The sequence below is a fragment of the Nuphar pumila genome, chromosome 7 (assembly GCF_984573655.1).
Source record: "Nuphar pumila chromosome 7, dmNupPumi1.hap1.1, whole genome shotgun sequence".
Lineage (NCBI taxonomy): Eukaryota > Viridiplantae > Streptophyta > Magnoliopsida > Nymphaeales > Nymphaeaceae > Nuphar > Nuphar pumila.
Genome location: NC_143255.1, coordinates 111459189 through 111486004, shown reverse-complemented (window position 1 = coordinate 111486004; position 26816 = coordinate 111459189). Strand labels below are relative to the sequence as shown.

Genomic DNA, 26816 nt, shown 5'->3' with positions numbered 1-26816 from the left:
CGTTTGCACACAAGTCCTCAGGGTGGTTGGCAACAGGGGGGTTATTTGCTTAAAAGTGGGAAAAAGATTAGGGGGCCATTTGGAAAGTGTGAAGCCCGTGGTGGGCATATCCTATTGTAAATGTTTGCTTAGAATTCATGGATCAGTATGAGTACATGCAGACCCCCAAATTTTTAGTAAGGAAATGTGGGTCCGAAAAGTTTTGGATATAAAATCATGAACCAGTCTTGGAAGGACCAACTTGAGGTGATGACATTGTTTTTTTTTTTTAATGATGAGGAACCCTCACCGAGAACCAAAATCTGACCCGAATGCAGTTTTTACAAGTAAATAGCATGTTTTATTCTATTTTTTTCGGATCCAGTACTACCACATGTGTTTCGGATTCGGATTCAATCTAACCTCTTTCGATCTTATTTGTGTCCGAATCCGGATTGAAATAAACTGTTAGCATTTTGGATTGTGATTCAGATTCGGATCTGGCAGGATCCAACCTGAATCCAACCCGTTTGCACCCCAATTCCAGTGTATGTTTTGAAAAGTCCAAGGACCACCTTGCCTTCTCACCTAAATAAACATAACAGAGGACTATGGCCATCAATGGTCCTACTTGCAGAACTGTCCAAATGCCATGGTCGAACTGGCAGAGGAAGGTCCTGACCATACGCACCTTCTAGAAGCAAAATTTCCCTATGATGTACCAAGACTTGGACAATCTAAGATCGGGACAAATTATAGTTAGATCCATACAAGTGAAGAGGCTACATGTACATGCAGCAGACTCATACCATGCCAGATTACCAAATTCTGCAGCCTAAATTTAGTTAATTTAGCATAACCAAGTCATTGGCTTTAAAGAATTGGAGCCTATGAAGAGCCCTTAAACCATGGAACAACTTATAACTTCACCAAATCTTGGTAGTTGACACAAGCATGCCAACCCCCAGAGCCCTTACCCCTCTTCACCACACAGCCAGACAAAAAAAAAATAAAATAAAAGTGGTAAGAGTGTGTTTGAATGGCGGGAAGCGCCCAAGCAGGGACAGATTGGTTTCTGCCCAGGCGCTGCCCAGCGTTTGATAGGCAGGGACAAAGTGGCCAGGCTGGGACAAACGCGCCCTTAGTCAGGGGCACACAGACAATCACGGTTTTACGGCTTGCGATAGTTTGTTTAGTAAGCAACATGATTTGGATAGAATTATTTTAATGTAAAAATTAATCTGCAACTTTTAGTTTTTTGCAAAGTTTCCATGCATTATAAGTAGGGGTGTCAACGGGTCGGGTTTGGTTTGGTTCGCACCCAGATGGAACCAGACTTGGACTCGGTTTTTGGGTATGGTATTGGGTCCAGACCCGGGTCTAATCAGGTCCATTATAAGAAAAACCATACCTAGACTTGCAGGTCTTAATCGGAAGTCAGGTCCGGTAAAAAATTTCACAAACTATACCCAGGTCCATGTATTAATTGGACCTTCGAGTCCGGACCCGGGTCTTAATATTTATCACCATACCCGGATCTTATAGGGTTTGGTTCGGGTCGAGTTTGGGTAAACCCGACCTGTTGACACCCCTAATTATAAGCAATTGATCATCTTTGTAACAAATATCGCGAGATTTATGAAAATCTCACGAAAAATTGCCTAAAAGTTTTAAACTGCAATTTCTCGCGAGATTTTCAAAATATCGCAAGATTTATAAAAAACATAAATACCATGATTTAAATGTGATATTTATGTTTTAAACAGCTATTTATCATGAAAAAATCATGTATTTTTATTTTTAAATAAATTTTATTAATATTTTCTTATAAAATTAGTTTTTATATTTTTAATTTAATTTTTTATTGCTGAGATTTTGCCAAAAAAAATGCAAGATTTATGAAAAATTTTCAATTTCTCGTGAGTTTTTGACAAACGAGATTTTGCTGAAAAAAACCTTTGTCACTATGTTGATCATGTTCCTGTAAAAACTTATATACACCTCGAGACCTCCTATACCCGGATCTATTGCATGTTCTTAGCTAAAATGATTCACTCCTATGCTACCATTTCAACAAATAATAGATGGAAATCTTTGAAAGTAAATGACTCACTCCTATGCTACCAATTCTGCAAATAATCGATGGAAATCTTTGAAAGTTGACAATTCTGCTGAGTGTATGGTAGTGTGAGACCAAGTAAAGCCTATTTATATATAAAGGTTTTCTAAATCAAGCTCCATGGATATGTCAGACATGGCTTATTTAGTTTGTTTGCGTGTATTAACAAGAGAATATTTATGGTATTTTTTCTTAATTTATTTTCAGTTTCTAGTAGTATTTGTTGCATGGTTCGAAAACCCATTGACTCCGAATGGGATCATCCAATCACTACAAGGATAAGGGTCAATAACGGTGATTCTTTTTCAACAAGAAAAAATCTTGTCGCTATTAATAAAGCAATAATGACGATATTTTTATCCTTCCTAATTGATAGGTAATAGCAGAGACATAAATATCTTACCGTTATTACTCTACTATGATTATGAATCTTGCTACTATTAGCTTCAATAATGATGAGCAGGATATCCCCTAAAATGCCTTTTTTTGTACACATCTCATCGTTAAAGACATGTATAACTAAGATATTTGTTGTCATTAGATATTGTCGTTAAACACTTTAACGACTATATTTAATGACCAAAAGATATCACTGTTATAGATCAATAACAACGAGATCTAGCTCTCGCCGTTATACGAATGTTTATTGATGAGCCCTTATATGCTCTCAGGCATATGCCTCATACATATCAGGTCAAATGGGGTCAAAGCCATCATTTGACCCAATTTTGGGGATAAAGAGAGGAGGCCCCGATTAAGGTCGGGGTCTTCTCTTTTTCTCCCTTAATCTCTTCCTGCTCTCCCTGTTCTTGTCGTTCTCGTCTCTCTCTCTCCTAAAGAAGAAGAAGAAAGCTCTTCTTGTTGCTGCTCAAACTCTCTCGTCTCTCACTGATTGAAATTAGGATCTCTTCCCCTTTTTTTCTCCTTCTTCCTTCAATGGTTCTAGAAAACAAAAGATCTTGATAGCTCGAGCAACCACCATTCCTCACTATTTTTCTGGAAGGAACAACGGAGTTTATAATTGAATTGAAAACGTGATTGTGTTTCCAGCAAGAGGCACGCGTCTGATGAGCTTGATCCCCTTCCCAGCATTGTGAAGGCCAGATTAAGTCGTCAGCACGTCCTTGGAGGTGATCTGAAATGGATAGATCATATGAAGCTCTTCAGAAATCTATTTTTCCTTCCAACGTTGGTGAGCTTCTCTTAAATCCCCAAATTTGTGTGAATTTGATGTTTATCGATGGATGGATTAGGGATAGATCATATGATTTTAGGTTTAGGATTGTAAATGAATGTATGTTGAATCCAAATGAAACACATGATTAAATGGAGTGATCAAACATGGTTTTCCCCATTTTCTATGCTTTTACTATTCAGTCCAGACAATTGAGTTTTATCAAAATTTCAAGGCATTTTTTGGCCACTTGAGTTCCGATATGGTGGATTCAGCCATGGATCTGTGTTGTACGGCATCTAAAGATCGTGCCCGAGTCTTTTTGCCATCATCGGAGTATTTCTTTGTTGATATAGCTCCCGCACAATCGAAATGCCTTCCCATGCTCATGAGACAAATGGCCATTATCATGACTATGCTTTAGATAGTGTGCACTTAGGCAAATGCACCCCCCACTTTCGATGAGCTTTTAGTTGATCTGAGACGGGTCCTACTAGGTTATATATATGTGTATATATACATATATATATATAAACATAACTTATATATATAATCACTGAACAAAGATTCTCTTGTTGAATATAATGGGGTCGCCATCTATGAATATGGATCGAGGATACACATTCACAACAAAACTTTGAACCTTATATATCTGGAATTGATCGATTCCTTGAAGTGTCATGTGCTCATACTGATTCTGTTGGTAAGATGTGATACCCATGTCAAGACTGCAATAATAAAAAAATTAAAGCCCTTTGACCGATCAAACTATACTTGATTCAACATGGTTTCAGTCCAAAATATATTGAGTCACATGTGAGTGACCTACGTAGATGCAATGCATGTACATCATGATGAGATCAAAGATGTGATAGAGGTTCATGATCGGGTCGAAGAAATGTTAGATGATGTTATTTTGGAGACAACATTAGATCCAGCTCTAAATGATGATGACAAACATAGGTCCCTTCAAGACTTAATGGGTGATGTCCGAAGCGATCTATATTCATTCTGTACAAAATAAAAAATATCATTGGATGTATCTAATCGAGAGATTCTTTGGTAGATTGCAGCAAACTATGAGAAACAAAGTACGATCGAAAGCTTTCATTCCTGATGCATATATTTCAATAGAATGTGTAACCTTTTTCTCAATGTATGTGAGTAGTATTGATTTTAGATTTAACAATCAAGATCGACATGATGATAAGCCTAGCATGGAAAGGACACCAAATTTGTCTATATTCTTATATGACATTTACGCAAAAGCTGAAGGCAGTTTAATAGTTGTACTTTCAGATTCAGAATATGCAAGAACTCATCAGTATATGCTGGATAACTGTTATCATCGCAAAATTTTTCCTGCCCTCTGCGAGAGAGAAAAACGATTCTGTGAGTCAAACTCGCCAAAGTTTTGAAAATTGGTTTTAAAAATTACTCACCTTCGTTTTGAAAATTTGCGAAAAAATTTCGTGGAATGGGATCCGCCTGTCGGTACGAGGTTCAACCATTCTTGGCGCCTTTACCAGATGATCAAACATATGCTTTGACTAAGTTCAATTTTCTAAATTATGCTCTATTTTTCTAAAATGCATAGAGATTCAGGCATGTGCTATGGAATTTTGAAAAGATGCAAGTTTGAGAAATATGATGTTTGCTTTAAAAATACTTGGAAAAGGAATTCCTTGAAAAATCATGAATTTCATTGGAAAATCAAGAATTGCATTGGAAAATGATCTTTAAAATGAAAAATGGATTCTCAGGAAAATTGCAACTTTAAAAAATTATTTTTTTTGAGATTTGGATTGCTTTTGAAATGAAAATTAATTTTTTAAAAGAGATTTGAGAATTCTAAGAAAACCAATTTCAGAATTAATTCAAGGATTTTGAGAAAATCGATTTTGGGATTTGAAAGTAAAATTGAGAATGTTAAAAAAACTTGGGAAATCATGATTTAAACTTGAGAAATGCTTGAAATATCATTTAAAAACTCAGAGTTTTGAGAAAATCATTTTTTGAGAAAGACTTAGAAAATTTGGAGAAAATCGATTTATCTAAAATGGAATTGGAATTTGCAAATTGAATTAAATGAATGAATATGGATTTAAAAGACATTGTTTGAGGAATTGAGAAAATCCTTTTGTATTTTTTGAGAAATGCAGTGCATTTTTTAAGTTAGTCTAAGAGTATAGGTTAAATGTGGCTAATATGAAGATCACAAATCTGGGTTTCATTCGTATTCTGACTATGGCCATAAATACGAATTTCACCAAGTTTGTCAACTCCCTAAGAGCTTGTGCATGTGTCATTCGTGTCAACCTTAGTGGATTTAAAATAAATGCACATGAATCATACATCAAATATTGAAATTTGCAGAATTAAACTATATGCAATGCAGTCCTATTTTATGCAGGAAATGTAACTCTTATTCCAAATTATTATAACTTGATATTACATTGAATTAAATAAAGGAAAAATAAATAAAATAACTAAGTCTTCCACTTGAATAATCCTGTAAAACTAGAAAACATGTTAGCACAAAAATATAGGTTTATCTGGATTTATTCAAAAATATTAGAAATTATAGAATATTATCCAAATGTAAACCCTGGTTCATGCCTCCCTGATATAAACATAAGAAATATATGATGAAAATTTGAAAATAAGATTTGAAAATTCGAAATTGGGGTAAAAATGACCAAAATACCTCTGATAACAAGACTATAGTCTTGAAACCAGTGTTTTCAGAAATAATTTTTGTAAAATGAGAGTTTTGAAATCCAAATAAAAATAAATCAAACACAAGATGATATGATATGATTGAAAATGAGAAAATCAAAGTTTAGAATTTCGAAATTGATGTCAAATGACCAAAATGCCCCTAATAACAAGACTATGGTCTTGAAATCAGGGTTTTCTGAAATAAATTTTGTAAAAATGGAAATTTTGAAATTCAAATGAATGCAAATGATATGGAAATCAACTAAAATATGATATGAGATGAGATAATGATATGCATATTAAAACTGTAAAAATACAAAAATATCACAAAATTTCCGAATTTCGCTTGATTTTCGCTTTTGATTTTAAAAATTAACTAACACAAAAGGCAAATGAGCTTGGAATTGGCTCAAATTTAGCATGGACACCTAGACCAACCCTAAAAATAGAATGGGATCCAAAAATTAATATTTTTGATATTTTTCAATATAGAAATTAAAAAAAAACCTAAATTATGTGATTTTTGCCTAAAAATCTAGACCTAACCTAGTAAAAACTGAATTTCGGGTACTAACTTATAATAGAAATTTCCCAAATTTCATGGCATGACAAAGGAAAGTTAGGCAAAGATTTTTTCTTTTTACAGTTTTGGGATTTGACCTATGGTCGGAGATCTACAACTCTAGCAATTCGGATCGAAATCCGGCGACTCTGAAATTTAGGGCAGACTGACAGGTTTTCACAAAAGTTCAGAAAAAATGGTAAACAAAGATCAAAACCTCTGTAATTTTAGCAGGATGGCTCTAACACACAAAGGAACAATTTCTGTTTTTATTGTTTATACAATGGACCTATGAATTGGATGAACATAGAGGTTTATCAGACCTCTAATTCTGATAAAATCTGACTAAGAGGGATTTAGCTAATGAATTTGTAAAATCAGGAAAACTAGGAATCCAAACTCTAAAAATTCTGAAATTCTGGAAAATGGTAAAGGAGTTTATGAGGAATAACTCCCCTTTTGATGGTTTTAGCGTTGGACCTATGGTTTGAAGTACCACAGCGGATTATAGTCGGTCTAGACCCTGACAAAGATATAACCAAATTTTCACAAGGGTTTAGAATTTCTGATTTTTGGCAGAGACCAAATCATTTTAGAAAAATCTAGAAAAATACATGAGAATAGTAGGTTCTATCATAGATCTACTGTATTTTTTTTAGGAATGATTCAGATCTCCCATGGGGGAGATCTCGGGTCCTTAAGTCTGCTAAAATGGGATTCCAGATTTTCATAGGGTTTAAAACCGGATTTAATTATTGATTTATTTAATGGGGTTTGAAAACTTTAATTAATCCAAAATTTCGGCAGAAAATTCCAGACAAATAAATCTAACTACCATAAAATTTCCAGGATTTATATAAGAAAAATCATGCATGAAATAACGATTGGATTCTACCTAAAATTAAAACATATAAACTATCTATGCAATCATTAATGAAATGGAATAAGTCACCTATAAAGTAATAAAACTAGTTAACTAAGATGCTTAATACATGCAATTTATGAGATTCGTGTTGAAACAAAATAAAAAAAAAAGAAAAGAAAAGAAAAGAAAAGGAAAGGAAAAGAAAGGGAGGTACACAATCTATTTGATGTAGGCTATGGGTGAGAGGGAGACCCGATCCATTAATTGAATGGATCCTTTTCCTCAATATAGACTCATAACATAAGACAATCAGGATATTAATCTATAGATTTATTAAAAAAAATAGAGATAAAAGTATGTTTTACCTTGGGGTCTTGATGCACGGTTGGAGATGGGAGGAAGGCTGGAGCTTGATGGAGAGCGTACAGTTGTGGTTGAAAGCTTGATGCTGATTGCAATGAAGAAGGAAGCTTGCTTATTTGTTGGTGCTGTAGGATCGGTTGGAGGGGACTGACTGCATCAAATGAAGCAGCTGCACCTGCTGGCTGGAGTCTACACTAGCTTGAGGGTGTGCTTCAGAGGGGCTGGAACCGTTGGTAGTGTTATCCTCAATGGGGGTTGCAGCAATGGTAGCAATGGCTGCTGTGGTTGGAGTGGAACCAAGAGGGGGAAACAGGGTACAACAAGGTAAAAGGAAGAGAGAGGTAGAAGGAATGGGTTGTGCGTCAATTCCTTGGGAGAGAGAGAGAGAGAGAGTAAATGAGAGAGGTGAATATGAGAAGCAGTCCAAGAGTGGGTTGCCGTATGATGCTCTTTGGGAGAAAAAGTTAGCGTTTAATGAGGGAGGAAACTTAGGGTCTTTAGGAGAAATAAAAAGATATCCCAAGAGAGCCTCAGTCGTGTAAGTGTTAGTTGAGAGAATAGGCAAGAGGCTGGAGTAATAAGGAGGGGAAGAAAAGGAGGGAAAGAAAGAAGGACAGAAAGGGAAGAAAGAAAGAAAGAAAGGAAAAAGGAAAGAAGGAAGAGGAGAAGAAGAAGAAGAGAAGGAGAGGGTTGTACGTGAATGAGAAGGAGAGGGAGGAAAGAGAAGGAAGAAAGAAAGAGAAGGAAGAAAAAGAAAAGGAAAGAAAGAAAGAAAAATAAAAGGAAGAAAAAGAAAGAAAAGGGAAGAAGAAAGGAAAGGAAAAAGGAGGAAAAAGGCAAAAAAAGTGGGAAAAAGTGGAAAGTGGAGAGAGAGAGGGAGTCAACCCCCCTTGTGGGTACCACCACCTCTCATTAGGTGGAAATGATAATAATTAAAAAAAAGAAAAAGAAAAAGAAAACAAGGAAAAGAAAAGAGATTTTTTTTCAAGAAAATTCAAAGTGTGGCACCACATTGGCATGGGATCTCATTAGATTTGGAAAATTCATTTTGAAAATTAAAGGGGTAGAATGGTCTTTCAGAAAATTTCTGGATGGAATAAACTATTTTTGGCAGTTTTTGAAATGTATGTGAAATGCTAACCCTGAATGAAGAAATTTGGATATTGAACCCCGATTGACAGTTGTATCAGTTTGAAAAGTGTTAAAATTGATAAAATTGGATAAAATGGTTCAAGAAATGGTTTTTGTCTCTACCGAGCCAGTGTGACATTAAAAATTGAGGTTTGAGTTGGTTTGAACTGAAATAAATTGGATTGAGCTAGGTTCTAAGGTTTTAGAACTCAAACAGACTGACAAGACACTGACTCAACTGAACTCTCAGACTGAATCGTTAAGAAAAGCTGTCATTTTTAGAGAAATTATGAGAAATGGTCACTGGAGTAAAGTGAATTACGAACACGAGCTGGAACAAAGGTCAGTAATACTGAGATAAACTAAAATCGAAGCTCAAATACTAGCTCAACTGGTTGGACTCAGCTCAATTTCAGCTGAAAGAGCTGAAACAGGCTAAAATGGGCTCCTAGACACTTGAAAGTGGTTTTGAACTGAAACTGGAGCACTTGAACTCCTGGTGAGCTCAAGCTAGACTCAAGGCAATGTGACTGACTTAGAGACAATTGGCTTGGATTTGAGTGAGAAATGATCTCATTTATGAAGAAATGATCCCATTTTGGCATGAATGGTCAGAAATGAACTTGACCTGCTCACTGTGAGCTCAGGTGAGCTAGAAATGACTGACATTCTAACTATTCTGAACTTACAAATGAGCTTGATCGACTTTGACTGACATGGGTTTTAGGATGACCCAGGAGTAAAATGGTATTTTTTCTAATGAAAGTGGGTAAAATGGTAATTTCTTGACACAGACTTGGGGTTTGACTCTTACATTGACCTACCAAGGTTGGCATCTGCACGAGGGATGTATCTGAAAATGGATAAGGAAAATTTTGGGTGTTTATAATAACTGGGTTAAATGTGAGCCATATCGAAGGTTTGTATATCTGATCATGGTTATAAATCATACCTAATATGATGATTGTTACACAGTCTCACCAATATATATACATTTAATGTAGAAAACACAAACAGATGATCCATAGCTTATACAACAATGTTCAAGAAAATACAATATGACATGACCAGGAGTTCACCAGTATTAGTTAATTTCTTATCAAACTACACTTGATTGGATGCGATTTCTGACCAGTTGTGGTCTATGGCGACCTTATGTAAATATTCTAGTAATTCTGTAGTACATTTAGCAATTTATTATTGTTATTCATATTAATATTTGTTTATTACTACAAATTAGCAACCACGGAATCTTCTCAGCGTAAATGTGAAAAGAACAAATGTGTAAACCACTACAATCAAATTAAATAACGAAAGGCTTTAGTAACTATCAAGCCTGAAACATAAGGAGTCGTGAGCGAGGGTGCCTCCATAATCTTTAGAATGCTTTCATGTATTATCAGTGAGTGAATCATAGTTACTCACAACTCGTGGATGAAGATCCCAAACAACAAGAAGATGGTATTATGTGAGACAGTGTATATAAGTATATTGCTTAACTATATTTTGATAAACAGATTAATCTATAAAAAAGTCTTACTAACTATATTTTGATAATTTGGTGCAGGATGAGCTTGATTTAAACAAAGATATACATGAACATCAGGTGTGCGTGGAAAAGTAGCTTGCATTATCATACTCAAGGGTTCGATAAGTTTTTCACAAGTATTATTAGAAGTTTGAAAACCACAACGTAGCAAAACAACATCCTCACGAAGGATATGACTCTAGAGTGTGGAAACTGATTTGCAAGTTTTTCATCGAAAACTATTGGACGATAAATATTGGATACATATTTATAAGTAAATAAATGTTCAATTTTTTAGATTTTTGTCTACTAATTGATCTTCCTTTGGTTAACAACGAGCATTGAAGAAAAATTTGACAAATAGAGCAAAACAGACAATCCTATATACTAGTGGATCGTCTTCGTACTTCTAGAGATATCATACGAGGGTAAGTTTCTCATTCTCTAAGTTTATTTTTTTCATATCGTATATTGTTAAATATGTTTAATCTAATAAATTCTTAATTTTTTATTTTCATGCTGAAATAGATGGGCAAAAATCGATGACGAGTGTATTTTACAAAGAAACACATATCCATTCAGACCTTAAGACATTCATCTGTAATGAAGTAGAAAATACCTTTAGTGCCACATAATCTATGAAAATTGAAAGCTTAATATCTTATTCACAATGAGGCTCATCGATGACTTAGCGAGACGTATTTGCCAATGTCCTTCGAGAGCGGTATAGATATGTGAGGGAGATGGGCGCATTTGTCATTTCATTCAAACCATACTTTTACAACCAGGTTCGAGTTCTCAACTGGAAGCGATGTAGATAAAACTTCAATAATTAAAAGAAGAACAAAGGATGGATCGAGAAGAATGGGAGCGAGAAAGAGAGCGAGAAAGATAGAAAATAGAGCGAGAGAAAGAAGCAGCTAAGAAGTTCAAAGAAGAGATGCAGGCCTTCATGGATGCACAGACAGAACCCCCCATCCTAGATCCAAAATTTTTAAACTCTTTTTGTTTAACTATAATTTTCTACTTTACTTCAATTTTTAAACTCTTTATTTACTTGTTTATGATCTAATTGTTTTGATTCTTCTGTGATGGGTTTATACATTTTCAGGGTTATGTAGCATCTAATTATGAAGGATGCTACATAACTTTGAAAATGTGTATATCCATGATACAAATTAAATTTTGATTTATGTGAATATCAGAAGTGTATATGTTTGTTGCAGGCTTGAAGATGATATAAGGAGTTTGTATTTGAAGTGTGTTTGTTGCAGACTTGAAGAGGATGTAGGGAGGGTTTGTATTTTTGAAAACGTATTTAAAGTGTATGTTTGTTGCAAGTTTTTGTCGAATGAAAAAAAAATGAAAACTAAATTTTTGTATTTTGTTTACAAGTTTATAGCCTATAGTGGTAAGATCCTTGTCTCGTCATTGTAGCATGTAACGACATGTTAATTCTTGCCATTAAAGATTGTCACGCTGCTATTAGTGTTCTCAATTTCAGTGAGATTCTTTGTTGGTGTTGATTCACACTTTAACGATAAGCTATAAATGTCATTGTTATTACTCAAGAAAGGCCAAATTTTTTGGCGACTTATCAATGAGAATTCTCGCCGTTATAGACCTATAGCGGCGAGATATATCGCTGCTATTGACCTGCATCCTTATAGTGAATAGTGACTCGTTACTCGGGCAGGTGCATGTGTCTCATCGTCAAACTTTGCTAGAAATCACGATCAAAGGCCTGGCCAAAGGAAAACCAACTATTACCAGCCGAAATTGGTAGAGCAGTGACTTGGCAATGAATCTGCTTGCAAAAATCATGATTTTCTCAAAAAAGGCCATCTTCTTTCCGAGGAAAAAGGTAAAAAAAAAAATCACAGAATCATGAATATTTGCTTGAAAATTCAAAAATTTTAGGGGTTTCTTTATAAATCGTTGAATGGGCATGCAAACAACCGTTTTGCACAAAAATCCACGATTTGGGCTTGGGGTTTTTGGAAAATATGGTCTTTGCGTAGAATATATTGATGTGCTCTTCGACTTTTGGCTTGGGAAACCATAATTTCACGATTTCTTTTGATTTGATTTGTTTCTTTATGCAGGTCATTTTTTATGTTTTAAGGTTGCAAATGTCCTCTCTAATCGGATATGCTAGAAGCCCTCAATTCTCTTATGATTTTAGGTTGCAACCTGGAGGATTCGCTCATTCTCTACCTTCACGTTTTTTGTAGTCTTTCCTCTTATTCTAGATTTTGAGTTTTTGCCCTATTATATATAATTGTTTTTTCAAGGTAAAACCCTTATATCACCAACTACACATTGGCTAGCCTCCGGTCCGTAAAACCCATGAGAGTACACTCAGCTTTGACCTTGCAGCGAAGAATGCCCCCTCCTGAGTCTTAAACCATGGTCGTCCGATGTCAGGTGGTCCCTAGCTCGGAAGTCAAGAGCCTGTAAGGCCAGGGGCGTAGCTAGGATTCATGCGAGGGGGGGCAAACAGGGTGTAGAAAAAAAATTGTGATAGTTGGGGGTTCGGGGCAGCGCCCCCGAAAAAAATTGTTTTTGAGATAAAATAAAAAATGGCTATAATTATTAATAAAAATCTATTTCATATGGACAAATCAAACTATTTGCTGCAGTCAGGGCTGGGCTAAAAAATGGATAAAAATCTATTTTATATGGAATCAGGGCTGGGCTAGGACTGGGCTTTAAAAAAAAAAAATTAACTGTTTCGGGAGTGCGTAGCTATGGGGGGCACTCCCGAAACAGTTATTTTTTTTTTTTTTTAAACCTCTCTCTCGTGCCCTCAACATAATACGGCAACGTTACTTTTTATTCTTCTCGTACGCGCAAGAACTCATGGGAAAATAGCTTTAAATTAATGTAAAAAAGAGAGCCATGGAACTGAAATCTCTGCTGCTATCTCATCGGTACGGTTTTTCTTGGCCTTTGTTCCCCGAATAATGAAACCAGATGACCTTTCATCTTCTAATACCAAATACTCGAGGACCAAAGGACAGATAATGACACCCCAAGGCGTTGTTCTGCCGGAGAAGGTATCGGATTCCGGCAGTGCAGCTTGCCGTGTAAAGAAAGGGAAGAGGGCCGGCTTAAGGGACAGAAACGAGATCAACAATATAATCATACAATGGAAAACAAGAAAAAAAAAAGTGACTAAAGGTAAAGGTGAGGAGAGGGTGGTGGGTCCCAAGGGTTAGAGGGGTGGTTAAACACACAGTACAGCAAATGGCTATGGGCCTATGGCTCCTTTAATACCATCTTAATAGGAATTAGTTGGAAACCATGGACCACTGTGGATGGTCTTGCAAGACAGTCCCTATTTTTAGAACTGCTCAGAGGGCATCATCCCTCTCCTCATATCCGACGACACAAATCCACCCCTCCACTCTGCCCCTCTCAGACTTCCCCCACCCCCACCCCCACACACTCTCTGAAGTCTGAACCCCATACTCCAGTCTCAGATAGGATTCATCTTTTTGTGTGCTCCTCAGCAGATGTGAGGTTCTTTTCTGGGGATTCGTGCAGCAGAATCTCCTGTTTGGGATTGCCACCAAACTGTTAGTATAAGTTAAAGTAATTGAAGATGGTACATGGCAGATCCTGATTAGATGCAAGGCAAAGGAAAGCGCTTTTCTCGCTGTTCCGCCCCTCTCCTTTTCCACAGGATACGGCCCCGCAGGGCTAAAATTATTGGTAGAAAACTAATTCCACTACCATCCAATCAGAATCTCGTTTTTTGTAACTTTTGTTTTTTGTTTAATTCACCGTGGGTGCACCAACTTTTAAAAAGGAGGAAAGATTCATGGTGGTTATCAATCCATATCACACATGATTTCCAACATCATGCTTGGTGATATATTTGCATGTATTTACATGGTACTGGGTTACAGTGATTATTGTGAGGGGGCATAAGAGGGGAGGCGTCCAAATCTAACTGTGGCTGACATTTGGGTGTCGGTTAAGAGACCCAAAGACATGATCTCTTCCATAATCAGCAATGGATGGTCCTAACACTCCTTACCCTCCCTCCCCCTACCTGTTTGTGGAGATCTAGAGAAAGAAAGAGGAAGAGGGGTCTTAAAGTTGGTTCAAAACCAGCCTTTTTTTGTCGTTCCTCCCAACCTCCGTCAAGCCTGCTGGACTTCATCAAAATCTTTCTCTTGTTTTTGTAGACCTTCTTTCCCCCACCTTCAATAATTCTAATGATGGGCATGGAAGAAGGGGTGTTGATTGACAGGGGCCTACGATTAAGAGATATTTCTGAGTTGGGTGAGTATCACCAAGACCATCGTAGCCATCATCAAGGGCTCAATGATAAATCAAGAGCACAGATCCCTAGCTATGGTGGCTACTCTGACTTTACCATCAATCCAACCATCCCCCACATGGTAGTAGGAGAGACCATGGAGCACCCCCAGATGCTGAACCCCGCGGAGATCTTCAATCTCCAAACGGGGATGGAATTTCTGAGCTTCCCCTCCAAGAACTTGAGGGACGCCTCCACAATGAGACCTTCAGATGTCTTCAAAGGCTTCCATGCTGTAAACCAACAGCCAAAACCCGAACAAGGATCGACAGCATCATCATCATCATCAAAGGCTACGGCCACCAACATAGCCTACCACCACCAAGAGTTCCCAAGCAGGTTCCAAGATGACCTATCAAGAGGACCATCCATTGATCTCACCAACCAAGGGCTCGTCATCAACGCCCAGCCAGCAGCAGACTACCATCATCCCCAACACCAACGCCAGAGCCGACACGGACTCTCCCTCTCCCTCTCGCCCCACAATCCCTCCGAGCTCAGAGTCCAATCCTTCGAGTCTGCTGCAGCAGGAGACGAACCCAGGTACGGGCTAGCTTACCATCTCGGCCTCAATACCCGGCCATCCGTTGCAGCTCAGTACAGTCCCTATGAGCTGAAGAACTCCAAGTACCTCCCTGCAGCGCAGGAGCTGCTGTACGAGTTCTGCAACCTCGGAACCAAGCGCCAATCCACCACCAACCACAAGAAGAGCAAGCAGCCCTCCATCGAGGACTCCACCCCCATCAACCCTTCTCTCTACAACGTCGATTTCCTCGAGCTTCGGAAACGTAAATGCAAGCTCATCTCTATGCTAGAAGAGGTGAGCAATTCGTGAAAAAAAAAGAAAATCAAAACTAAAAATATAGATCCAAAATTATTTAATAAGCTGGGGCTATGTGTCCCGCTCTAGCTCCTGCATCATCACTCACCCATCCCAAGTTGGTCGAGTTTTTTGAGAGATGGTTTTGTTCTCAATTGTTGTACTTGATTTGTCTTCTTATGTTACTGCTTTGCGGGTATCTCTTAATCAGGTAAGTAGGATATACAAGCAATACTGCGAGCCGATGACTTATGGTCTTCCTTTGTGGATATCTCTTGATCAGGTAAATAGGAGATACAATCAATATTGCCTGCAGATGAGAGGGGCGGTGGCGTCATTCGAGGCGGTGGTTGGGGAGGGTGCAGCAGATGTGTACTCGTCCTTGGCGTCGAAAGCCATGTCTAAGCATTTCAGGTGCTTGAGGGATGGGATTGTGGCTCAGATCAAGGCCACCAAGAAGGTATTGGGAGAGAAGGATGCGATTGCACCGGGCACCACCAAGGGTGGGACCCCTAGGTTGAGGCTTCTGGACCAGAGTCTCAGGCAGCAGAAGGCATATCAGAACATGGGGATGATGGAGAACCATCCATGGAGGCCTCAGAGAGGGCTGCCTGAACGTTCGGTCTCTATTCTTCGCGCCTGGCTCTTTGAACACTTCCTCCACCCGTAAGAACAATGAACATCCTTGACTCTCTTTCCTCACTTTCCTATGCATATGTATATGTTTGCATGTTTTAGCACAAATTCAGTCTATAAAATGGATGAATCAGTAGGGCTTTCCTTTCTTAGCTTTTTTGTTTCTGTTCTTATATTAAATTCTTGTATTAATGACACAACAACAGGTACCCTAGTGATGTAGATAAGCATATTTTAGCTCGGCAAACAGGACTATCTCGAAGCCAGGTACGTTGCCTTTTTTATCTGATATCATGTAGTTATGTGTATGTAGATAGATTGATAATGGATGGTGATGAGGCTACCATGAAGGACATGGTCATAAATCATAATATTGATGTTGGGGCGTAGGTTGTTGTTCGTGTATTAGTATATACCCCAACGTGATGAATTTTTCTGATAGATTCATGGACGGTTTTGGTGCGTGGAATTAGGTATCAAATTGGTTCATAAACGCGAGAGTGAGGCTATGGAAGCCCATGGTGGAGGAAATCTATCTTGAAGAAGAAAAGGAGGAAGATCAGGGGACTATGGGTCAAGACAAGGAAAGAAACCCTAGCCTGCAGCCACAGCAAGGGACAACAGATGAACCCCCTCCACCGGCACTTCTACACGACTCGGATTCTTTCTCTTCCATCATCAACGGGGAGGAAGCCAAGAGGAAGGTCACAACGACCACCACCACCATCACTACCATCAATAACCACAACAACATGAACATGACCAGTGATGGTGCCACCATTGTCCACATGAGGAACCGACAGCAGCCAGCCTTTGACTCAGTGGATTATGATTTTCCTTCTTCATACCCCAATGGTGATTCTTCTCCTTCCCAACGTCAGTATGCCAGCAACGGTGGTGTCTCCCTCACATTGGGATTACACCAGCACAATGCTAATGCCAATGCCTACCATCAATCTCTTTTCCTTCCTAGAGATAGCGGTCATCTTGATGAGTGTCATCCTCTTCATTTCTCGGTTCTGGATGATGGTGAAGGTGTGCAGGGCAGCTCAGCCTTTGGGCCACAGTCCTTGTCCACCTCGTACAGGAATGGCCATCTTGTTGGTAGCCAATTGCTGCATGATTTCGTTGGCTAGGAAAACCACATATACATGAATAGTACCAGTGGAGTTATTAGCATAATTGCTATCATTACCATGTACATTCTATATTAATATAGTTTTGATTAAGCTGGATGAGTTAAAAGAATATATATATACTACTACTACTCATTGAACCAAAATAGTGGTTGTGTTGGTTTTTCTTTTTGTGGTGCAAGTTTGTTACTGTCAATGTGGTTGATGGCCTTTTTATTGTTGTCTTTTAATGCTTTACCTATACATGGACAATGCACATATGGAACTTCTAGTGTTGTTGCAATCTGGGCCAATGGCTGTTTACTACCTAGGCACAGTAAAGGAGCTGACTGTGAAAGCTTTTGGTCCCCAGCTTTACGGGTCAGCTAAAATCCAGGGACATGGTGTTAAGACTTGGGCCTCTACTTTGATTATGCTTCTTGATTGAGTTTAATGTGGGCGCCTTTATCCGTTTGGCATTTGGCCTTGTTCATGCATGTTTGTTTCATGGATAACTATGAGTTACTGCAGGTAATAGGTGTTCAAACTTCGAAGGCATATAGGTGCAATTGATTATGTGATTATTTTCTGCTACTGTGTTTTCTCCTGTCTTTTATGTTGTATAATCAAGCCTCTTCTATGGGCTGCTATAAATGCTGTACAGCTTGTCCCTGTACAGGCGACTATTGCTCAACTGCTATTTTCAGGCTTTGCACTAACTTCAGCCCTTAACATGAAGACATTGTAATTGTAACAGAAAGTTATTTGGATCAAGCTTGTAATATGTCACCATCAGTAGCTAATGTTTATTTTTCACCTTTGAATTAGTAACCAACGTCTTTGTTTTTCCTAGAGCCGTGTATCTGTCCATGCACTTTTCTTGAGCTCTTGTAGGATATCTCAGAAACATTATAAAAAGTGTTTCATATAATTCAACCTTAATCACCCATACATAATGAACCATGATTGAAGCACAGTTGACCGCTTGGAGTAACAGGCATTCCAAAACTGCAACCATCGACCTTTTGAAGGTATAAATGCACCATGAGAAACTCAGAAATCACAAGTTGGTGAATTTCATAAAGGCAAACGTATCATCTTTGGAGAATTTATTTTGATTAGACCACGATGTGACGTAGAGAGACTCACTTCACCAACCAATCTCTATTCTACACTTCATCCTTACAGAAAATTTTAAAGGGGAACATGATTTTGGTTTTTTGGTTTTGTCATTATAACTTAGCATACTCATAAGGATGTCGACAAGTATAACTTTTAACTTATCGATAAAAGAAAATCTGTGATTAGACACAAACAGTTTTCACTTCCCAGCATCTTTGTTAGTTTTTTTTTTCTCGGATAAAAGTTTGTATCTAGATGGCTGTAATTTAGTCAACCTTAAAAGCAGTTGAACGTGTATGATATGTCAGTGAGCATTTCTGGCGTTGCCGTTGGCAGGATATTGGAGATTTTTTTGGAAAAGACAACTGAAAACGATAAATTGTTCAATTTCAATAAAGAAAGAAAGAAACAGACCATGGTGACTGAAAAGACAGTCAAACACTCCCACGCACTCTGTTTGTGCATTCCAGATGTGAGGATGAGCTTGATGTGATAGGAGCGAGTGGTTGTAGGGCTAACAAAGGTCAAGGACTTAGATATATCACCTGAACTTACGGGTTTGTTAGACTAAGTATGACACTATAACCATGTTCACCAACTACCTATATCTCCACTTGTTTATATTTACTCAACACAATTTTGATTCTTGTTTTTTGATGCGCTGTCTAATACTGATGAAAGAAGAATTAATGGGCTACATACCACTGAAAGAAAATTTAATGGCATAATATATTTTGATTGCTTCTTTAGATTATTCCACCACAGCACACTTCATAAGTTCTGAAACACTCTAGCACTGTTTGGGTGCATAATATATTGATTCCTTCTTTAGATTACTCCACCATAGCACACTTCGTAGTTCTGATACATTTTAGAACTGCTTAGGTGCATAATATATTGATTCCTTCTTTAGATAACTAAATACCACTGAACTTAAGAGTGTGTTTGGGTGCCATCAGAAACATGAACCAAGCCAATGAACTTCAATGTTCCCACTGGTGGTAGAAACATTGCTGCATGTTACTTGGTCAGGCTTCATACCAAACTAATGTGGATGTTAAGCAGAAATGAGTGTTGAACTTCATGTATTTGGTCATTTTTCAACCGGTGCATTACTGTGAAACGCAGTAAGAAGAGGGTAAAAAGTTTGAAATTCAATTAAGAATCTTTCAGTTGCAACTGAGTTCGGCAGTTAAATAATGCGGACAAGTGGCACAGAGACATGACCTACTTAAAATGGTTGCCCCACTTTGCACAAAATAATTGTAGAATGTGATCAGTGCAACCTATAGTTTCAAACATTGCGTTTAGATATTGGAAAGACATGATAAACAACCATAGATAGGATTTATTTAGTTAATATATTATCAGCATTATCGGCTTGGAAAACATTCTAGATGAATTTTTGCTAGTTTGAAGCTGTTCATTAGGCTGCTTTCTTTCTTTCATTCATCCTCTCATCTCCCTCCTCTTTTTTTATGTGATTTTTGTTGGCTGAACTCTTCATTTATTCATGGCAAAATGATGAAGGCCCGATCGACGTCCCACCTTAGCCTTCTTCAGTCAAGTTCAAGTCAATGGTTCCCAGTCAATGTATTTAAACCTTTCATTCTGCAAGTGTCAAGCATCCTGTGTGACCCTTTATGGTTGACATGGGACATATTCTTCTTGGCTAGCACTAGCACTAAGAATTTTCCTGCTCTTAGACTTGAGTATCTATTTCTCTTAGTTTCTTTGCTCTTAGTTCTGGCCAGAATGTATATCTGTGCCATTTGATTTATTACAACATCCATGCGTGGAAGGAGAAACCTTATTAATGGTGTCTCTGTCACAGAGCTGCATGTCGCTATTTTAATATGAATGGCTGAAGCTGGCTGATGTGCTACCATGTTTTTAGTTTACTTTGCATTCTACAGCAATAAGGAATTTTCATGCCCTATTGATGTCTTCTCTACATGTTGGGGGGTGGGGAGGGGGGACCCAGTTTGTGGTCAACACATGCATGCATATGCAGACCATGCTCTCGTTCACTTGAATCCCAGTTGTCCAAATTCAGCTCCCCTGATTTGTGCCAATTTGAATCCTTTCCTTTGTGCTGACTTGATTGTGCTTTTCAAAGTGATTTCACCATCTTCATTCTAATGGCTATCAATTGAATGCTGCCTTGTTTCCACAAATCTCACATATTACAAACTATTCTTCTGTTCGATCTCCTCATCTTGAATGGGGCATCATGCATGTTGTTAGCAACAAGACATGCTGTCCATGCACATAATATTTGGTGACAAACTTGGTGTATCTTTAGCCTCCCGTAGAGCGCGGCCAAGATCATGAACGACAAAGCGGAAACTTTGGTGTTTGTAAACTTGGTCGTGTTTGAGAAGATCCCAAAGGCATCTTTATTGCAAATCAAGGTTAAGTAGTTGTGATCTTATCCTGTAAAGTGAATCTTGGCTGTTGTGCTTGGATTGATTAAAAGTAAAATCTTCAAAACTAGGTGCTTAAGCTTAAAGCACCATATCTAGTGTGGTCTCGTACCTCGATCGGGGTGTTGGAGAATGGCATATTGGGTTCAGTCATAATCTTCTGCTTTTCTGCAACAAGAGTCCATCCCCAGAACTTAAACCCATGTCTTCACGCTGATGGTGTAGTTCTTATATGATTGCACCAAGCAATGACCCTCTCAGGCAGGTATTTATCATAAGCCTTCTTATTGATACATAGGATATATGCTTGGTAATATGGTGCCCAAATAACATATCAACGAACCCGATTTCTTTGACATTCTGGTATTTTATATTCTTTGCTAGCAGAAGATTATTTCTGTATAATCAATTTACTTATCACAATTTAAGCAAGGTGCCACTTGATGTTAGGTTTGAAGATTCACATAAAGGTGCCTTCTCTCTTTTCTTTTGATAATTAACGAGGAGAAACCACTGTTATAGTTCAGACATCCCGTTACGGGCCGAGGGGTTAATATTTATATATGGAGTGCATGTTCGTCCGTTGCCTATCTTGTCATGTGCCTACAACCACTCAATGCATATGGGCTAAAAAGAAGGACAAGTGTGCATTTAACTTTTTGCTATACATGATGGCAAGATCTGGCTTGGGAATGGCCTTCATTCAGATTCGAAATTCGGAAGTCCGGTAATTATGTCCAACCCTCGGGATATGTTTAAGGGTTTATGTGGGCATAATCTTTGGGATTGATCCATACCGGTCTGGCTCATCAATCCCCTGAAAAAAAAATCTGCTTGGATAGGCTCAAAAATCCAATTCATTGACAGCCATATCTTTGAACCAAGCAAACAATAATGCCATCCTATTTGACCTATGAGCTGCAGGACCACCCACAACAAGGACCCATCACACCTTTAGTCGGCAAAAGTAAGTTGAATGGTTTGGAGTCTTCTTTTGCTTAGTTGGTGAACATGATTTCATCTGCCAATAACTAAGATATGGTGATCCATGTTGGACTCATAAAAAAATGGTCCGAAACTGGAGATGTCATTTAAACATCCAGTTTAATAACTGAAGAATAACTAACCAAAGAAATTAAGAATATGCTAATCTTAAATGTACCAAAAGGACGGAACATGGAAAGATAAACCACTCAACTTGTTTCCCACTGCATCGAATAATTGATTTATGTCCTGTCATGTCATGTAACGGGTAGGGTTCTGCCTAACCCCAGCTTGCCAATTAAAAAAAATGAAAATGGAGATATTTCTTGGTATAACTTAAACGATGTTAAGTAATTAAGAGCTACTCTGCCAACTAATTCTGCATCCCACCTTTCACCCATTTCAAAACTCCCTCAAAATTTGATGTTTCAGTGTCCAACACAGCCTAAGAAGCATCTCATGAAGCCAACTTGAACCCACAAGATAGCTAACTCTAATGCACCTTTGGTTATTTAATAAATGCTCATAAGTAATAAAATGCGATGCAGTTAAGAATTTATGAAGTTGCAAGTTGCAACCCTCAAGCTGAAAATGAATTCTTACCACCAGGAATAGTTAATATGGAAGCATTATTTGAGGAACAAAAGTACAAGTGGAGAAGAATTAGTCTTACCAAATATGAATCTCGATGTAACATCTCATTATCAACATCAACAAATTGATATCTTTTACTAAAGAACAAAAATTGAGTGCAGAAATAAACAAAGTACATTAAATTAAAGAATATGAAAATGGGCTTCTTAATGCCAAGAAAAACTTGCTGACCTTCGTCAGGAAATGCGTATTGGTAGTAGTAAAGCTCTAAAGGTATTATAAGTACGCCCAGGACAGTAAAAAATATCCCCATTTTTTTTAAAATATCATGAATTTCACTTGATATTTTGAATGGTCACTATTCTTCTGTTAATATGTGATATTTTCAAAAAATAATGCCTCTTGATCTGAAAATTTGTTTTAGTGGATATATATATATATATATATATATATATATATATATATATATATATATATATATATATATATATATATATATATATATATATATATATATATATAGAGAGAGAGAGAGAGAGAGAGAGAGATGAACATATTAGGCCCTCTCTTCTCATTATGCTCCGTTAGGCCCCATAGTTTGGAGTGTTTTATGATAGATTTAAACCGTTAGATGTGTTTATCATGCTCGATTTAGTGGGAATAGACTCTTGGATCATTTTTTTGGGCGAAAAAGTGTATTTTTATGAGCAAAAAAAATTTGATGTCTTCATAGCCATTGATTTTGGATCACCTGAAAAACTTGTATACAGGTCAAATTCTAGTGATCCAAAAGCCGGTTACCACTAAACAAAACCTATAAATCACATCTATGGTGTTAGATGTGAAAAAAAATACAAAAAACTATGATTTTTTAATGAGCTTAATGGGGCAGAACGTGTATATATATATATATATATATATATATATATATATATATGGTGGTACCAGATCATTAGTCGTTGGATCATCCTTGATCCAAAGGCTGCTATTGTTTCTTAAACAAAGTTGTCCAGCCTGAAACACATTTATGAGGGTAAGGAGCCGGCTGACTTTTCAAGCCGGCTCCCACCGAGCACGTTTGGAAGAGAGAAAATGGTAGGAAACCAGTTGGTTAGTTGGTGTAATTCCTCGGATGGCATCTCACTACTTTGTGTGAGATCATTATTTAGTTGTGTTTATGTAAGAGCTTATCAACTTGAATTAATGTATATTCATTGTACAAACATCTCTCAAATAAAAATCTTTCCACTAGAAAACAATATATTGATCTTATCCAAAAGAGTGATACAGATCCCGACATCCTAAAGTTGCAAATTGCTTATGTAATGAATCACTGGGAAGGCAAGTGTATCATGAGATTGTTAGCAGAAAAGTTATTATTGTTGAGAATGTGAATTAGGGATTAATTGGAACATGCTTTCTGTTTACTTGATGATTTCTATGGCAAAGAAAATGATCTCAAATATTTGCGGTAAAAGAAATAGGACTATTTGGATTTTACAAAACTCTTTTTAAATTCGTTTAAAACATGTGGGATATTCATTTCAAACCTCGCCATCTTTTGTAAAGTAGAGGCAGGTTTTTCAATTGTTAGTGTAAAGTTCATCATCAAGATAGTTCGGATTCAAGATTTCCACTCCGCGACGAGATATGTGATCAGAATCAAACGTGTATAATCACTCATGAAACAAATTAAATATAGAAATTAAAAAAGATTAATAAAAAAACAGATCGATTTGAAAATCATCTTTTTCAAACTTTGTGGTTCATTTATCCTTTATGCTCAGGTTGGCTTTTCTTTGCCAGGAGCACCTCCGCGCAGGGTGTGGCGATTTGAGATAGCAAGACAAATGAGGGCAAAGCTAGGGCTCATTGTCTCTAGGGCCAACACTTAGGTAGTGAATTTTCGTATCCTCTAGACTCTAGGGGTAAGCCCCTATTTATAAGAATCATGGATGAGATATGAATATAAAGTTCTTTGGGTTCGACTCCAACCCAAATGGATTCATTCTTATCCCAACGGGGGACAAGGCTCATCCCTAAAGAGTCCTACTTGGAAACTCGTAGGAGGAATTCAAGTTTGACTGGGATACGCCTCTTTTGAGGCTTATGCCTATCTTTGACTTGATGAACGACAAAGTTGTTTGTTGTTCCACGATAGAATGACACATTTCAATGTTGTCCCCTTGTCAGACAACAAACTGCTTTGTTGTCCTAAATACAAAATGACAAATTGATGTGCCATTTTCAATGCAGGATAGCAAACAGGTTTGTCCTCCCAAGAGAAATCCCTTTTTCTTTCAGGTCTTCACTCTAGAATCGAAAAACACTATTTGGGTTTTGGAAAAAATTGGGTGTCTATATATGCTCATGTTTGTCATTAATTGAAAGTAATTCAGTTTATGGTAAAAAAATAGAACCCTTAGATGGGATCAGACAAATTTTGAAGCAATTAGATTGTCAAAACCGTTTTGGGTCTTTTTAAACGAGGTCGATCCAGTTCAAGGACAACTAGGTTGTCGAGACCATTTTGGATCTCGCCAAATGAGGTCAAGACAATTTAAGGATAATTGGCATGTAGAGACCATTTTGGTTTCATCGAACGAGGTTAGGCCAGTTTAGAGACAACTAGGTTATCAAGATCATTTGAGTATCGCCGAACAAGGTCGATCCAATGTAGGAAAAAATTGGGTTGTCGAGACCATTTGGGTCTCGTCGAACAATGTCAGGCGAGTGTTGGGAACAATGTCAGGCGAGTGTTGGGAACAATTAGGTTGCTAAGACTATTTGGGTCTCGACGAATGAGGTCACGCAAACGTAGGAAAGGAACTGGGTTGTTGAGACTGTTTTGGGTCTCACTTAATAAGGTCAGGCTAGTGTTGGGGACAATTGGGTTGTTGAGGCCATTTGGGTCTCATTGAATGAGGTTGGGCCAGTGTTGAAAGATGAATTGGGTTGTTGAGACTATTTGGGTCTCATTGAATGAAGTTGAGTCAGTTTGAACAAGAAACTAGGATGATGAGACTGTTTTGGATCTCACCAAACAAGGTTGGGCCAAGTTTATTAAAGAAGAACTGGGTTGTCGAGACCGTTTGGGATGTTAGGCCAGTTTTTGAAAAGGATAATTGGCTGTCGAGATTGTTTAGGTCTTATAGAGTGAAGTCAAGCTAGATTTGAAAGGGATCTAGTTTATCGAGGTTGTTTAAGTCTCGCCAAATAAGGTTGGGCCAGTTTAGGGACAACTAGCTAGGTTGTCGAGACCGTTTGAGTCTCGTTAAATAAGGTCAGGCCAATTTTGAAAGGTAAACTAAGTTCCCAAGACTATTTGGGTCTCGTCAAACAAGGTCAGGCTAGTTCAAGAACAACTATGTTATCGAGACCGTTTGTGTCTCACCGAACAAAGTCGGGTTAATGTTGGGAACAAATGGGTTATCAAGACCACTTGGGTCTCATCGAATAAGGTCAGGCCAATTTTGAAAAAATTGAGTTGTTGAGACCATTTGGGTCTCACCAAATAAGGTTGAGGCAGTGTTGAGAACAATTAGGTTGTCAAGACCATTTGGGTCTCACTGAACGAGGTTAGGCCAGTATTGTGAACAACTATATTGTTGAGACAGTTTAGGTCTTGCTAAACGAGGTTGGGTCAATGTTAGGACAATTGGGTTGCTGATACCATTTGGATTTTGCTGAATGAGGTTTGGCCAGTGTTAGAAATAGGCAAACGAATGGTGATGAAGGCAATAAGCGGCCAAGAGACTAATGGTATGACAATGCCAGCATGTTGTCAAATAAATCTACAACAAAACCTAGTTTTTTAAACCCGAAGAGGATGATAAGGCCAGCCCAATGAATGGTAAAACATTTTGTTTTGCAAACTAAGAGATGTAAATTTTTTGCCTTACAAAAATAGGGACATAAAAGTATCAATGTTTGGGACGTTGGGGACAATGGAGACCTTGTTGTCCCCGAACCATGGGATGACAAAATGCTCAACCATCTTGGACAAGGATGACAATGCTTGGCCATCTAAGGATGATGGGATGGCAGAACACATTGTCATCTAAGATAGGGATAGGAGTGTTTTGCCATCTAGGGATGATGGGATGGCAGAACACGCTATCTTCCAAGATAGGGACATCACAATGCTTTGTCGTCTAGGACAAAGATGGCAATGCATTATCGTTTGGGCCAGGGGACGATAGTATTTGCCATCCAGGCCAAGGGGGACCGATAATGAATGACAATCTTTACCATATGAGACATTGGGGACAATATTTTTTGCCATCTAGGACATTGGGGATGGCAAAGACTTTGTCTTCTGAACATTGGGAATGACAAAGACTTTTG

At 37.9% G+C, this 26816-nt stretch overlaps 1 protein-coding gene across 2 annotated transcripts; it reads left to right on the top strand.

Annotated features, from left to right (window-relative positions):
• The first annotated feature begins 13800 nt into the window (after positions 1–13800).
• LOC149832942 (uncharacterized) lies at positions 13801–17510 on the top strand. 2 transcript variants are annotated; one of them, XM_090014787.1, is made up of 4 exons: positions 13801–15592; positions 15876–16258; positions 16435–16495; positions 16702–17510. In XM_090014787.1, exons 1-4 carry the CDS (start codon positions 14669–14671, stop codon positions 17362–17364), a joined length of 2031 nt encoding a protein of 676 aa, XP_089870913.1. In that variant the 5' UTR covers positions 13801–14668; the 3' UTR covers positions 17365–17510. The 2 variants fall into 2 exon arrangements, with proteins under 2 accessions (XP_089870913.1, XP_089870912.1); XM_090014786.1 differs by having other exon boundaries at positions 13820–15592; positions 15804–16258.
• Positions 17511–26816: the final 9306 nt, after the last annotated feature.